General features: G+C 25.6%; 1 protein-coding gene across 23 annotated transcripts in view; it reads right to left on the reverse strand.

Annotated features, from left to right (window-relative positions):
- LOC107446870 (syntaxin-8) overlaps positions 1-13,340 on the reverse strand; it is a 62,859-nt gene that overhangs the window by 17,492 nt on the left and 32,027 nt on the right. For 2 of the 23 annotated variants that reach the window (XM_071184872.1, XM_071184862.1), the window contains 2 exons: positions 5,747-5,861; positions 299-391 (listed from right to left, as the gene is read on the reverse strand). The exons of 17 other annotated variants lie outside the window; for them this stretch is intronic. In XM_071184872.1, coding sequence (XP_071040973.1) covers positions 5,812-5,861 — 50 coding nt within the window. In that variant the 3' untranslated portion in view covers positions 299-391; positions 5,747-5,811. Of the gene's footprint in view, positions 1-298; positions 392-4,884; positions 4,924-5,746; positions 5,862-13,340 lie in introns of all 23 variants that reach the window. 4 more of the 23 variants (XM_043054783.2, XM_071184856.1, XM_071184855.1 and 1 more) reach the window with 3 other exon arrangements.

A 13,340-nucleotide genomic window follows, 5' to 3' on the forward strand; every position in this document is an offset into this window, starting at 1 on the left:
CTAGCCATGAAAATTTACGATTAAGTATTTTTCTATTGGCTATTTTTTGCAGAGTTAACAGTTAATAATTAGTGCTGTCAACAGCCAGTTGTGATTTTGAACTTTCGTGCATTTTTTAAAGTAAAAAATACATCAATTTTTTTATTAGGGGTACGCAGTGTTACGAAAAATTTAGAAAGGGTACACAAAACTCATAAGTTTGGGAAACACTGCATTACACCATTCTACAAAACCCAAAAAAGGGAGAAAAATAAAAAGTTAATAAAATATTCTTGCCATTTGGTGTTATTTCACTAACCACAGCATAGTTCTCATTGTTCTGTTGCAAGATCAACACATAATTCAGCTAAATGTATCTCCATTTTTCTTTCCAGGTGACCCATCACTGATTCTATGATATAATAACAAAATATATTAATAAATACAATCATAACAATTACATACAGGGTATCTGCTACATTTTAGATTTTCCAATTCATGACTTAACGAAGTTAATGTTTTCTCCAACAAAAGCACAACAATAAATTTAAAAAAGCAGTATAATAACATTAATTGAAATGATAGGTATAACCAAAACTGTTGCACTTTATAGATTTTAAATTTAAAAAACAGAGTAAAGAAATAGTTAAAGCAATAAAATAGCTATAAGGAATATAAAAGCAAATAATTTTAATTTCTTTTTTTCTGCAGAATTATATTCTAAAGATACTTTTCTTGTTCATCAGAAAGAAAAGAAATATTCCAGATTTTTTTTTGTTCTCATCTGGGAATAAATTTTTTTTTGCCTGTGACTGGCTTGCTTTAGCTAGAACTTTAAATTGATAAAATTAAAAAAATAACAATAAAAATTCTGAAACCACAGAAGTTTATAAGATAATCACTCTAGAAATGATGTTTTTTCTTTCATTTTTTGAAAGAACACCATAACTTTTAAAGAACAGGATAAAAACATTTTATAATTTAGTAAAATATGACTGAGTGGGGATTTTGTTACATATACAGATATGCAGAACACCATGAAATTGGGGGAGGATGTAAACTCCATTTTAAAAACTAGAATTTTTGATGACCTAAATCCATGACATGCCATGAATTTTTTTTTAAAAATTATTAAAATCATGACAAATTTTGTTCAATACCAAAATTAATGACTTTCCATGATTTTTTATGACTTTCCAGGTACGCGGATATCCTACATATAATGAAAAACTATAATTTCTTCTTGCTAGAATAAGCTACTGAATCATACATACGTAAATGACACTAAGCAGCTTCATATTAAACGAGATGTTAAATATGATTTCATTCTTAAACTATACTACTAATCCTTTAACTGATTGGCAGATTATTTCCATTAAGTAACATATAAGAAAAACTGCATTCCGTGCACGAAAGTAAAGGAGCTGTCAGCAGTTAGTTGGTTTTTATAAAAAAAATACAGCAATATTTCAAATTTTAAAAAATCATTCAAAAAATTTTTAAAATGCAGAAAAAAAAAACAATTAATTGATTGTAGAGTTTGCCCAAAAGGGAACCTAAATTGTCTTTACTGTACCAAAGGTAAATGACATAACAAACTCAAAATAAGTGATGATTCAGTATTGTAATTATGTCTGACAAAGAAGAAAAAATTTTTAGAAAAAGAAAGGTAAAAATTAAATTTACTTGTATTCATGAAATCTATGTTTATCTGAAGAAATGAGAAAAAGAAAAAAGAAGTTAAAAAGCATATTATTTGCAAAATTACAAAATCTGTGACATTTAGTGAAAATATTGATGTCCTTGATTAATCACAAAAATATGTATAGAAAATATTTTCTTGATTGAATAAAAAAAGTGAACAACAAATTCATGTTAATATTAGAACATTAATGTATAAATGTATATAGAAGTAGAAATTAAGAAGATTTAGTCACTGGTCCAAAGGACCAATAACAAAAAGAACTGAAATAATCAATGAGTAAGCGATCGAAGCACCCAGACTGCCTTGGCCAGATTCTCAACTGGTCACTTAAAATGTCTAACATTAAAATGTGGCTAAAAAATTTACCCGACTTGTAAAAAGTGCTGTATCCAACCAGCATCACCGAAACATATACTTGAGTGTCTCGGACTGTCCAGGGCGGATTTAATTTCCAATCCGCTTCTTGTCATCGACTTTCTGGCTTTAAATTACTTTTTGGAGTTGATCTGACTAATGTCAGATCTATGAGGATAAGCAAACTGAAATAACAGCGAAACTTCCCTTAACATTGATTACTAGTTTAAAAACACTGACTATTTATTTTATAATGGTCCAAGTCATACTCAAGTCACCACTCATTTTGAGCCCTATATATATACACCCAAATTCAAACCTGTTAAAGAAGTTCCTTTTTAAAAAGCTTCAAATTACCATTTAGACCTCTATCTCCACAATACTAAATTAACACTTTTAAAAAGTTTTGTTTTTAACTGTTGCAAATTCTCTTCTCAAAGCATGGAAAATTAATCAAAGAAAAGAGACAAGTTTTTAGAAATGAAATAGAGCATGGCAAAACTCTCTCGATATTGGGGAAAAAAGTTTTAGGTGGAATTAAATGTGTGGTCACTTTTTTCATTGATCTTTACAATCAATTCAGAAAAACATGTGTTATGAAACATGTAGAGAGCCATCAGAATAGTTTATTAAGTAAGCGAGGATATTGTATGAGCAGAGCATGAAGAAATAAGTAGAAAGGAAATGCAGGGTATCTGCTGCATTTTAGATTTTCAAATTCATGACTTTCCATGACTAATTCCTAGAATTTTTCATGACCTAACGAAGTTACTATTTTCTTCAACAAAAACACAACAAGAAATTTAAAAAAGCATTATAACATAAATTGAAATGATAGGTATAACCAAAACTGTTATACTCTGCATCATCATATTTAAAGATTTTAAATTAAAAAAAAAGTAGAGTAAAGAAAGAGTTAAAGCAATAAAATATCTGAAAAAAATACAAAAGCAAAAAAAAATTTTCTGCAGAATTATATTTTGAAGATACATCCGAAAGGAAAGAATTACTCCTGATATTTCTGTTCTCATTTCGGAATTAAAAAAAAATTGGCTTGGTTATAGACTGGCTTGCTTCAGCTAGAATTTTAAATTAATAAAATAAAAAAATAAAATAAATAACATAAATTCTGAAATCCCAGAAGTATAAAAGATAATTCACTCTAGAAATGATGTTTTTTCTTTCATTTTTTGAAAGAACACCATAACTTTTAAAGAACATGATAAAAACATTTTATATTTTAATAAAATATGACTGTGAGTGGGAATTTTATTACAAATTCAGATATTCTGAACACCATGAAATGGGGAGGGGGTATTTTCAAATTCAATTTTAAAAATTATATTTCTCAGCGACCTAAATCCATGATTTTTTTAAAAAAATAGTTAAAATCATGACATTTCATGACAAATTTTGTTCAATGCCGAAATTCATATCTTTCCAGGTGCGCGGATTTCCTGAAAATGTTACAGAAATTCTTAGTTTATTTGATGTTATAAAAGGTTTAAAAAGATACTAAAAATACAGTTTTCCACAATAAATCACTTAGAAAAAGAAGAAACAATAAATTCTACTTTATTTTTTTTTAGAAGAGACACTTAAGTACACATTTCCTTCATGAATGTTTAAGTCCGTAATATGAACATTAAATTTTATTAACACAATATGGTTAAGATATTATAACTTCTGTCTACTCAATTAAAAGCTGTCCCTTTACTATGAAAAACTCTTTTAACAGGTTGAACTGTTACAAATATAAAAAGCAACTAACTGACTCATTTTAGCTGTAATGTTAAAAAAAGATTAGAACTGAAACTGCCTAAGAAAAAAAATGTGTCAAACTATTATTAGAAAAAAATGCCTACGCACATGCTATATTTTAAATGACAATTACATGCAGTTACATAAACACAACACATATTAACTATTTAGTTAAAAAATTGTGTTTTGTTTTAGTTAAATTTTATCATCTTAAGAATAAAATTCATTTGAATTTTGTGAAAGCACTCTATTACTCCTGGTTTTATTCTTTAATTAAATATGGTGCAATAATATATGGCGGTGAATATAAAAGTAATTTACTTCCTTTAATCTCAGTTCAGAATAAATGCTTGAAGATTATTAATTCTCTTAATATAAATAATTCAAGTATAACTACTACCAATATATATACAAGAAATTATTACCATTTCGCAATAATGTATTTTTTCGTATTTTACTTTATTTACACAACAATAAATTAATGTGCAAATTAAAAACTAATGTGTCTGAAAGGAGACCAACTGAAATATATGATCCTACTTTACAAGAGAAATTTCACGAATACAGTTTTTTTACTTAGCACCTAAATTATATAAAAAAATTACCATTACAGTTGCAGAACATCCAAATATATTCTTCTTTCAAGCATGCTTTATTTCAATTTGTGATGAACATTGACGATTTAGATCTCTATTTTTCACTTTAAAGGAAGCATTAGATTTTTTATATCAGTCTTGAACCAATCCAAATGAATTTCTTATGTTACCTTTGTTATTTTTTATATAGTTTCATGTATTATTTTTTTCTATTATTACAGTGTTCAACAATATATGTCTTATGACGAGCAAAATTATTTATGATTGTAATATCCGCCTTCCTTTTTTTTTTCCTTCTTTTTTCATAATTTCTATTTTAAATTTATTGCATTACTTTTCTTTGTCGTCTGGACAGGATTTTCCTCTTGACGACGAATATATATTCTTTGTATTTATGTGTTTGTTTTTGTTCCCAATTAAGTTATATTAGTTTGTTTGAAAAAAAAAGGAATAACAGGAAAAATGCAAATTTAAAGCTCTAAAGTTTACCGTGTTCTTTAGGAGGTTGTTGTTTCGCAGCTTCAGTTCCTACACAAAGTCAATTGCAGCACAAAGAGAAAAGGTACAAAAGAAAAGAATAAAGAAATAATTGCACTAACACAAATTATAAAGAAGATATACATTCAGAACACACACAGTTTAATAATTAAGCAAGTTGTTCTAAGTAATAATTATCATTGAAAAGTAAAATAAAAAAAATACTATAAGATTATATTAATATTATAAGTAATAATTTTTACTTATAATAATGAATATATAAAATGTTTTCAGAGACAAAATATAAATAAAACTTAATCGAAAATAACTGATGAACTTAAAATTCTTGAATGAATCCCATACTTTTCAAACATTTTATTTTATACTTTTTATTTTATTTATTCTATAGTTTTTTTAGCAAATTGGCAGTCTTCAAATCCTCATAGTGCAGGACTTGACATAAACTGCTTGGTTTCAAATGCACAAAAAAACCAAGCAATGACAATTCTATTTTGAGAAAGAGAGATAGGCCGAAAGGAATGCTTCCTCACGTTTTAAGGCATGTTGTCACACTTCTTTATTCTTTCCTTCTATATTGGTTTCGATAAATTTCTAATTTAATTCTGCAAATTTAGTTTTGCTTTAACTAGAATAGAAACATTTTTATTCTTCACAATTATATCCTAATTTTGTTATAACAAGAAAAAAGGACATTTTTGAAGAAAGAATAGAAGTTATAATATTTATATTTAGTAAACCTATTTTAAAAAAAGAAATATAAAATAGACAATATAATTTAAATTTAAAACACTTAAAAAAAATATTTTGTAGATACTTAAAAAGTTAATACTACCCAAATTTGCAAATAATTTACCTTCAATTTTGGCTTCTTCTGATACTCTAGTGCACTTTAAGAATGCTGTATTTTCTAAACATTTTTTAAAAACTGCTCTGACTTCTTTTGGAGTCAAGACGTCTTTCATTAAAACCTAGAATGGGATTTAATTTGTACAAATAAACAATGAATCTATTATCAACAGAGGTTTAACTTTTTTGAATAATTTAATGTGAAGTATATACAGTGGTCTGAAGAAGTCAGGAAATTGCAGTAATTGCTACACTTTTTGCAGATTGAAATAAAGTATGCTACTTTTTAAAAGAAGTAGTGAATAGGCGATAAAAAAACAGTACTTTTAAGAATTTCTGTGCAGCTACTTTTAACGTTCATTTATTAAAAAAGTAAGGTTCAAACGTAAATAATTTTTTAAGTGGTCGTCACAGGTTTGTCAATTGACACAATGAGAATGCCACTGTAGTCAAGGGTAGATGAGAATTAGATCTCCAGCTCAAGAACAGAAAGCTTTTATCAAATTGGAAATTTATTTCATACTTTTCCGGTTTCTCAATTGGTATTCTGCTGTATGCACTAGAAATGTGTGAAATATGAATCGTTTCATACATTGTCATTTGCATGGTATCTGATACATTTCAGAATTAAAATCCATGACTCAGCCCAAGAATTTTTTATGATTTGACAAAGTTACTATTTTCTCCGAAAAAACACAATAATTTTAAAAAGGCATTATAATAACATTAATTGAAATGATAGGTATAACCAAAACTGTTGCACTTTGCATCTTCATATTTATGGATTTCAAATTTAAAAAACAGAGTAAAGAAAGAGTTGAAGCAATAAAACAGCTGAAAAAAATACAAAAGCAAATATTTTTCTTTCTTTTTTACTGCAGAATTATATTCTAAAGATACTTTTCTTGCTCATCGGAAGGGAAATAAATACTCCTGATTTTTCTGTTCTCATTTCTGAACTAAAAAAAAATTGCCAATGACTGGTTTGCTTCAGCTAGAATTTTAAACTGATAAAATAAAAAAATAAAAAATAATACAAATTCTGAAATCACAGAAGTTTTTAAGATAATTCGCTCTAGAAATGCTCTTCTATCCTTTTTTGAAAGAACGCCATAATTTTTAAAGAGCACGGTAAAAACATTTTATGTTTTAGAAAAATATTATTGCAAGTGGGGATTTTGTAACAAATTCAGATATTTTGAACATCATGATAATGACGGAGAGGGTGAGTAAATTCAATTTTAAAAATTAGATTTTTCAGTGACCTAAATCCATGACTTTCCATGATTTTTTTTAAATAGTTAAAACCATGACATTTCATGACTTTCCAGGCGCCTAGATACCGTATATTTAGTTTTAGACATTATATAAAAGGCCTAGGTATTCTATAGAACTTCAAACATTAACAGATTTATAACTTTGCCAGTAACATATAGAATTATAATTACTTAATATCATCACAATGAACTACACACAATTTAGTGTTGGTTTTCAGCATTTATTTTATCTCCTTTTTTCACAAAAAATTAGTGAAAGAAATTATATAATACGGAGCAATCTACCATCAAAAATATATTAAAAATTTATGGTTGGTTTTTACCAGGGTTTGTTGATTTAAATCACAATTTAAATCAAATGAATTTTTTAAAAAAATCATTGATTTAAATCAACTGATTTTTTTTGTATGTATATTGATTTTAAATGTTAAATAACAGTGTTTTAAATTATTGATATTTTTATTATTTTCATTTTTAGTTTTAAAATTTATTTTAAATAAATTGCTGCATTAATTAATTTTAGTTAACGAAATTACTTTCTTTCTTGGTGTGTGTTAAATCCCGACACATATGAAATTAAATTTTAAAAAATCTTTTGATTCTTGAGATTGAAAGTACAAAATGAAGTACACATTTAATGCTATATTAATATAGACTTGCATAACTGTAAAAAGTAATTAATAAACATGAATTTTTTTCAACAAAAAAAAAATTCAAATAATGTTAATTAAAATTCTACCTTTTGATTGAAAAAGCATGGAATTAAAATTTACATTATATTTTATTGGTGGAAAATGTATATTTCTAAAGCTTGAGGTTTTATTAATAAGAAATTACCCTAATATGCCAAAAATAGAAGAAAGAAAAAATAGGCTGATGAATTCAGATATTTTTTTCCTGATATTGTGTCATTCTTTGCTTTCAAAGTCAATTTGAAGCAGTAGAGTTATTAACTGGTATTTTTTTCTTATAATAAGTTTACAGTACCTTTGACATTATCAGATTTTCTATAAAGAAATTTTGTGAAAAAAAATTCTAATGAGTACATATATTTTTAAATTTTTGTTTTTTTAATCTTAACTTATCTATTTTGATATAGGATTAAAATAAAATATATTTTTATATAAAAATACATAGATTAAATATTTATTTATTTTTTGATGAATGACTACATTTGTAAACACAATCTGTTACATTTATTTTGTTACATTAAAAATCAAGATTTAAAAAAAATCACTATTTTAAATTAAAATTATGGTTTGTTAATTGAAACTTTGTTTTAATAGTTTAAGAACAGGGGTCTGTCCAAGCCAAATTTACTACCGTTTAGCGGTACCTTCACAAATTTAACTTTAGGAAAAATGGTAGTTTCACAAAATACTGTTCCTTAAAATTTTATTTCTCTGTCTCGTAAGAAACGATAAATCCATATTTTTACCATACTTTTGTGCTGATTTTTTAATATAATTTTTAATTTTCACAAATTATGTCTAAATTTTCACAAACCTCTCAGAAAAACCTAGACAGACCCCTGAAGTATTCTTTAAAATCTCTATTTCATTCTCTATTCAATCATGCATTTGTTTCAAAATGGTTGCTATGCATTCAAAGCTATGTACTATAATGAAAAATTATTTTAGTAAGTTAGAGCTAGTAAAATATTTTTATAATATAGTTTTAATATTAATTTGATTTTGATTAAACATTTATAAAGTTTTTTTAATCATAAGTTAAAAGTTCTTATAATATATTTGAATAAAAATCAAAAAAATCTGATTTAAATCCAAAAAATCTGATTTAAATNGTTTTTACTATTTTATAATGGTCCAAGTCATATTTAAATCACCACTTATTTTGAGCCCTATATATATACACCGAAATTCAAACCTGTTAACCTTTTTAAAAAGCTTTAAATTACCATTTAGACCTCTATTTCAACAATACTAAATTAACACTTTTAAAAAGTTTTGTTTTTAACTGCTGCAAATTTTCTTCTCAAAGCACGGAAAATTGATCAAAGAAAAGAGACAAGTTTTTAGAAATGAAATACAGCGTGGCAAAACTCTCTCGATACTGGGAAAAAAAGTTTTAGGTGGTCTTAAATGTGTGGTCACTTTTTTCATTGATCTTTACAATCAATTCAGAAAAACATGTGATATGAAAAGTGTAGAGAGCCATCAGAATAGTTTGTCAAGTAAGCAGGGATATTGTATGAGCAGAGCATAAAGAAATAAGTAGAAAGGAAATGCAGGGTATCTGCTACATTTTAGATTTTCAAATTCATGACTTTCCATGACTAGTTCCTAGAATTTTTCATGACTTAATGAAGTTACTATTTTCTTCGACAAAAACACAACAAAAAATTTAAAAAAGCGTTATAATAACATAAATTGAAATGATAGGTATAACCAAAACTGTAATACTCTGCATCATCATATTTAAAGATTTTAAATTTAAAAAAAAAAAAAAAAAACAGAATAAAGAAAGAATTAAAGCAATAAAATAGCTGAAAAAAATACAAAAGCAAAAAAAATTTTTCTGCACAATTATATTTTAAAGATACTTTGAAGATACTAAAGATACATCCGAAAAGAAAGAATTACTCCCGATTTTTCTGTTCTCATTTCGGAATTTTAAAAAAATTCGCCAATGACTGGCTTGCTTCAGCTAGAATTTTAAATTAATAAAATAAAAAAATAAAATATATAATAACAAAAATTCTGAAATCCCAGAAGTTTAAAAGATAATTCACTCTAGAAATGATGTTTTTTCTTTCATTTTTTGAAAGAACACCATAGCTTTTAAAGAACATGATAAAAACATTTTATATTTTAATAAAATATAACTGTGAGTGGGAATTTTATTACAAATTCAGATATTCTGAACACCAAGAAATGGGGAGGGGGTATTCTCAAATTCCATTTTAAAAATTAGATTTCTCAGCGACCTAAATCTATGACTTTCCATGATTTTCTTTAAAAAATAGTTAAAATCATGACATTTCATGACAAATTTTGTTCAATACTGAAATTCATGACTTTCCAGGTGTGCGAATACCCTGAAAATGTTACAGAAATTCTTAGTTTATTTGATGTTATAAAAGGTTTAGAAAGATACTAGAAACTTGGACAGTTTTCCACAATATATCACTTAGAAAAAGAAGAAACAATAAATTCTACTTTATATTTTTTTAGAAGAGACACTTAAGTACATATTTCCTTCATGAATGTTTAAGTCCGTAATATGAATTTGAAATTTTATTAACACAATATGGGTAAGATATTATAACTTCTGTCTACTCAATTAAAAGCTGTTCCTTTACCATGAAAAACTCCTTTAACAGGTTGAACTGTTACAAATATAAAAAGCAACTAACTGACTCATTTTAGCTGTAATGTTAGAAAAAGATTAGAACTGGAACTGCCTAAGAAAAAAATGTGTCAAACTATTATTAGAAAAAAATGCTTATGCACATGTTATACTTTAAATGATAATTACATGCAGTTACATAAGCACAACACAACATAAACACAACACATATTAACAATTTAGTTAAAAAATTGTGTTTTGTTATAGTTAAATTTTATCATGTTAAGAATAAAATTCATTTTAATTTTGTGAAAGCACTCTATTACTCCTGGTCTTATTCTTTAATTAATTATGGTGCAATAATATATGGCGGTGAATATAAAACTAATTTACTTCCTTTAATCTCAGTTCAGAATAAATGCTTCAAGATTATTAATCCTCTAAATATAAATAATTCAAGTATAACTACTACCAATATATATACAAGAAACAACCTATTACCATTTCGCAATAATGTATTTTTTTGTATGTTACTTTATTTACACAACAATAAATTAATGTGCAAATTAAAAACTAATGTGTCTGAAAGGAGACCAACTGAAATATATGAGATTCCCCACTTTACAAAAGAAATTTCACGAAAACAGTTTTTTTACTTAGCACCTAAATTATATAATAAATTACCACTTCAGTTGCAAAACATCCAAATATATTCTTCTTTTAAGCGTGCTTTATTTCAATTTGTGATGAACATTTACGATTAAGATCTCTATTTTTCACTTTAAAGGAAGCATTTGATTTCTTATACCAGTCTTGTAGCAATCCAAATGAATTTCTTATGTTACCTTTGTTATTTTTGATATAGCATCATGTATTTTTTTTCCTATTATTACAGTATTCAACAATATATGTCTTATTATGAGCAAAATAATTTAAGATTGTAATATCCCCCTTCCTTTTTTTCTTCTTCTTTTTTTTAAATTTCTATTTTAAATTTATTGTATTACCAAACCAGTAAAGCACTTGCACAGCTGTCAAGATTGATTGATCAGTTTCTCCCAACTAGCATTTCTTTATTTTGTTCATTGGAAAAGCAGATGTTTTTACTTTTCAATTTCACTTTATTTTAAACAGCTTTAGGAACAGATGTGTTTTTTGACACAGATTTATTTATTTTTTTATGCTTTTTTCAAATTTTTAAACGATAAAATATAGTTACTTACTATAAATAAAAAAATTCCAAATAAAAAGAGAATATGACTGATTTTTTGTCTCGTATCAATAAAAATTTCTTTAAAAAAAAGTTTAAATTTTTTTTTAGGTAGGATTAAACGAATTTCGGGTCCTGCCGGATTACGGGTTTCCGGATTAGGGGTCCCATACTGTATAGCAAAATGCATTTTGATTGAAAAGACAAATGAATGATACATAGCTATATTTACAACATAATTGAAACTCTGTAAAAACATTGGAAGATGCTATATTATTAAGAAATTTTTTCTTTATCAGCTTCAGAAAATAAATCAGCAAGGCAAAATATGAAAATATTATATTTTTCGCAAAGCACTCTATTAGAAGATCAACAAGCCTGTCTTATATATCAAAGAAGGTAAAATATAACAAGGTAGGTTTAGTTTCACAAATAGTTAGGGAGAGCTAAATGTAGAAAAAAATTTCTTTTCAAAATCTATAGCCTTACATAGTTATTCAACACAATATCTATCATACAGTAGAGGATTAATTTTACATTTATGGTTGGTTTTTACCAGGGTTTGTTGATTTAAATCAGCTTGATTTAAATCACAATTTAAATCAAATGATTTTTTTAAAAAAATCATTGATTTAAGTCAACTGATTTTTTTTATGTATATTGATTTTAAAAGTTAAATAACAGTGTTTTAAATTATTGATATTTTTATTATTTTCATTTTTAGTTTTAAAATTTATTTTAAATAAATTGCTGCATTAATTAATTTTAGTTAACGAAATTACTTTCCTTCTTGGTGTGTGTTAAATTCCGACACATTTGAAATTAAATTTTTAAAAATCTTTCGATTCTTGAGATTGAAAGTACAAAATAAAGTACACATTTAATGCTATCTTAATATAGACTTGCATAATTGTAAGTAATTAATAAACATGAATTTTTTTAAAAAAAAAATGCAAATAATGTTAATTAAAATTCTACCTTTTGATTGAAAAAGCATGGAATTAAAATTTACATTATATTTTATTGGTGGGAAATGTATATTTCTAAAGCTTGAGGTTTTGTTAATAAGAAATTACTCTTGTTTTGACTCTTTTTATAATTTCAATAACAGATGGCGCCAGTGGTACTGTTAATCAAGAAATATTTTGTTTTTGTTATTTCTTTCCTTTTTTTAGTTTCAGTTTAGATTTATTCATTATGTTGGTAGATGAGTAATATTTATGTTTGGCAATATGGCCATTGAAATTTCAATTACTCATTTATAATTCAATGAAAAATATTTCAGTGTTATCTATAAATCATGCTCTGATAATCAATCAAAGAAATAAAGTATATATCCAGTAAGATTTTGAAACTTATTTGTTGTGCTAAGTTGTCATAATTTTCATTTTCCCACATTGTATTAGTTTCTATAATTTTAATGATATTCTACTTAATTCTTATGATTTTTCCATTATATAAGTTTATGATTTATTTAAGATTCATTCCAACTCTAATACGCCAAAAATAGAAGAAAAAAATAGGCTAATGAATTCAGATATTTTTTTCCTGATATAGTGTCATTCCTCCCTTTCAAAGTCAATTTGAAGCAGTAGAGTTATTAACTGGTATTTTTTTCTCATAGTAAGTTTACAGTACCTTTGACATTATCAGATTTTCGATAAAGAAATTTTGCGAAAAAAATTCGAATGAATACAGATTTTTAATTTTTTTATTTTTTATCTTAACTTATCTATTTTGACATAGGATTAAAATAAAATATATTTTTATATAAAAATACATAGATTAAATATTTATTTATTTTT

The sequence above is a fragment of the Parasteatoda tepidariorum genome, chromosome 9, assembly GCF_043381705.1.
Source record: "Parasteatoda tepidariorum isolate YZ-2023 chromosome 9, CAS_Ptep_4.0, whole genome shotgun sequence".
NCBI lineage: Eukaryota > Metazoa > Arthropoda > Arachnida > Araneae > Theridiidae > Parasteatoda > Parasteatoda tepidariorum.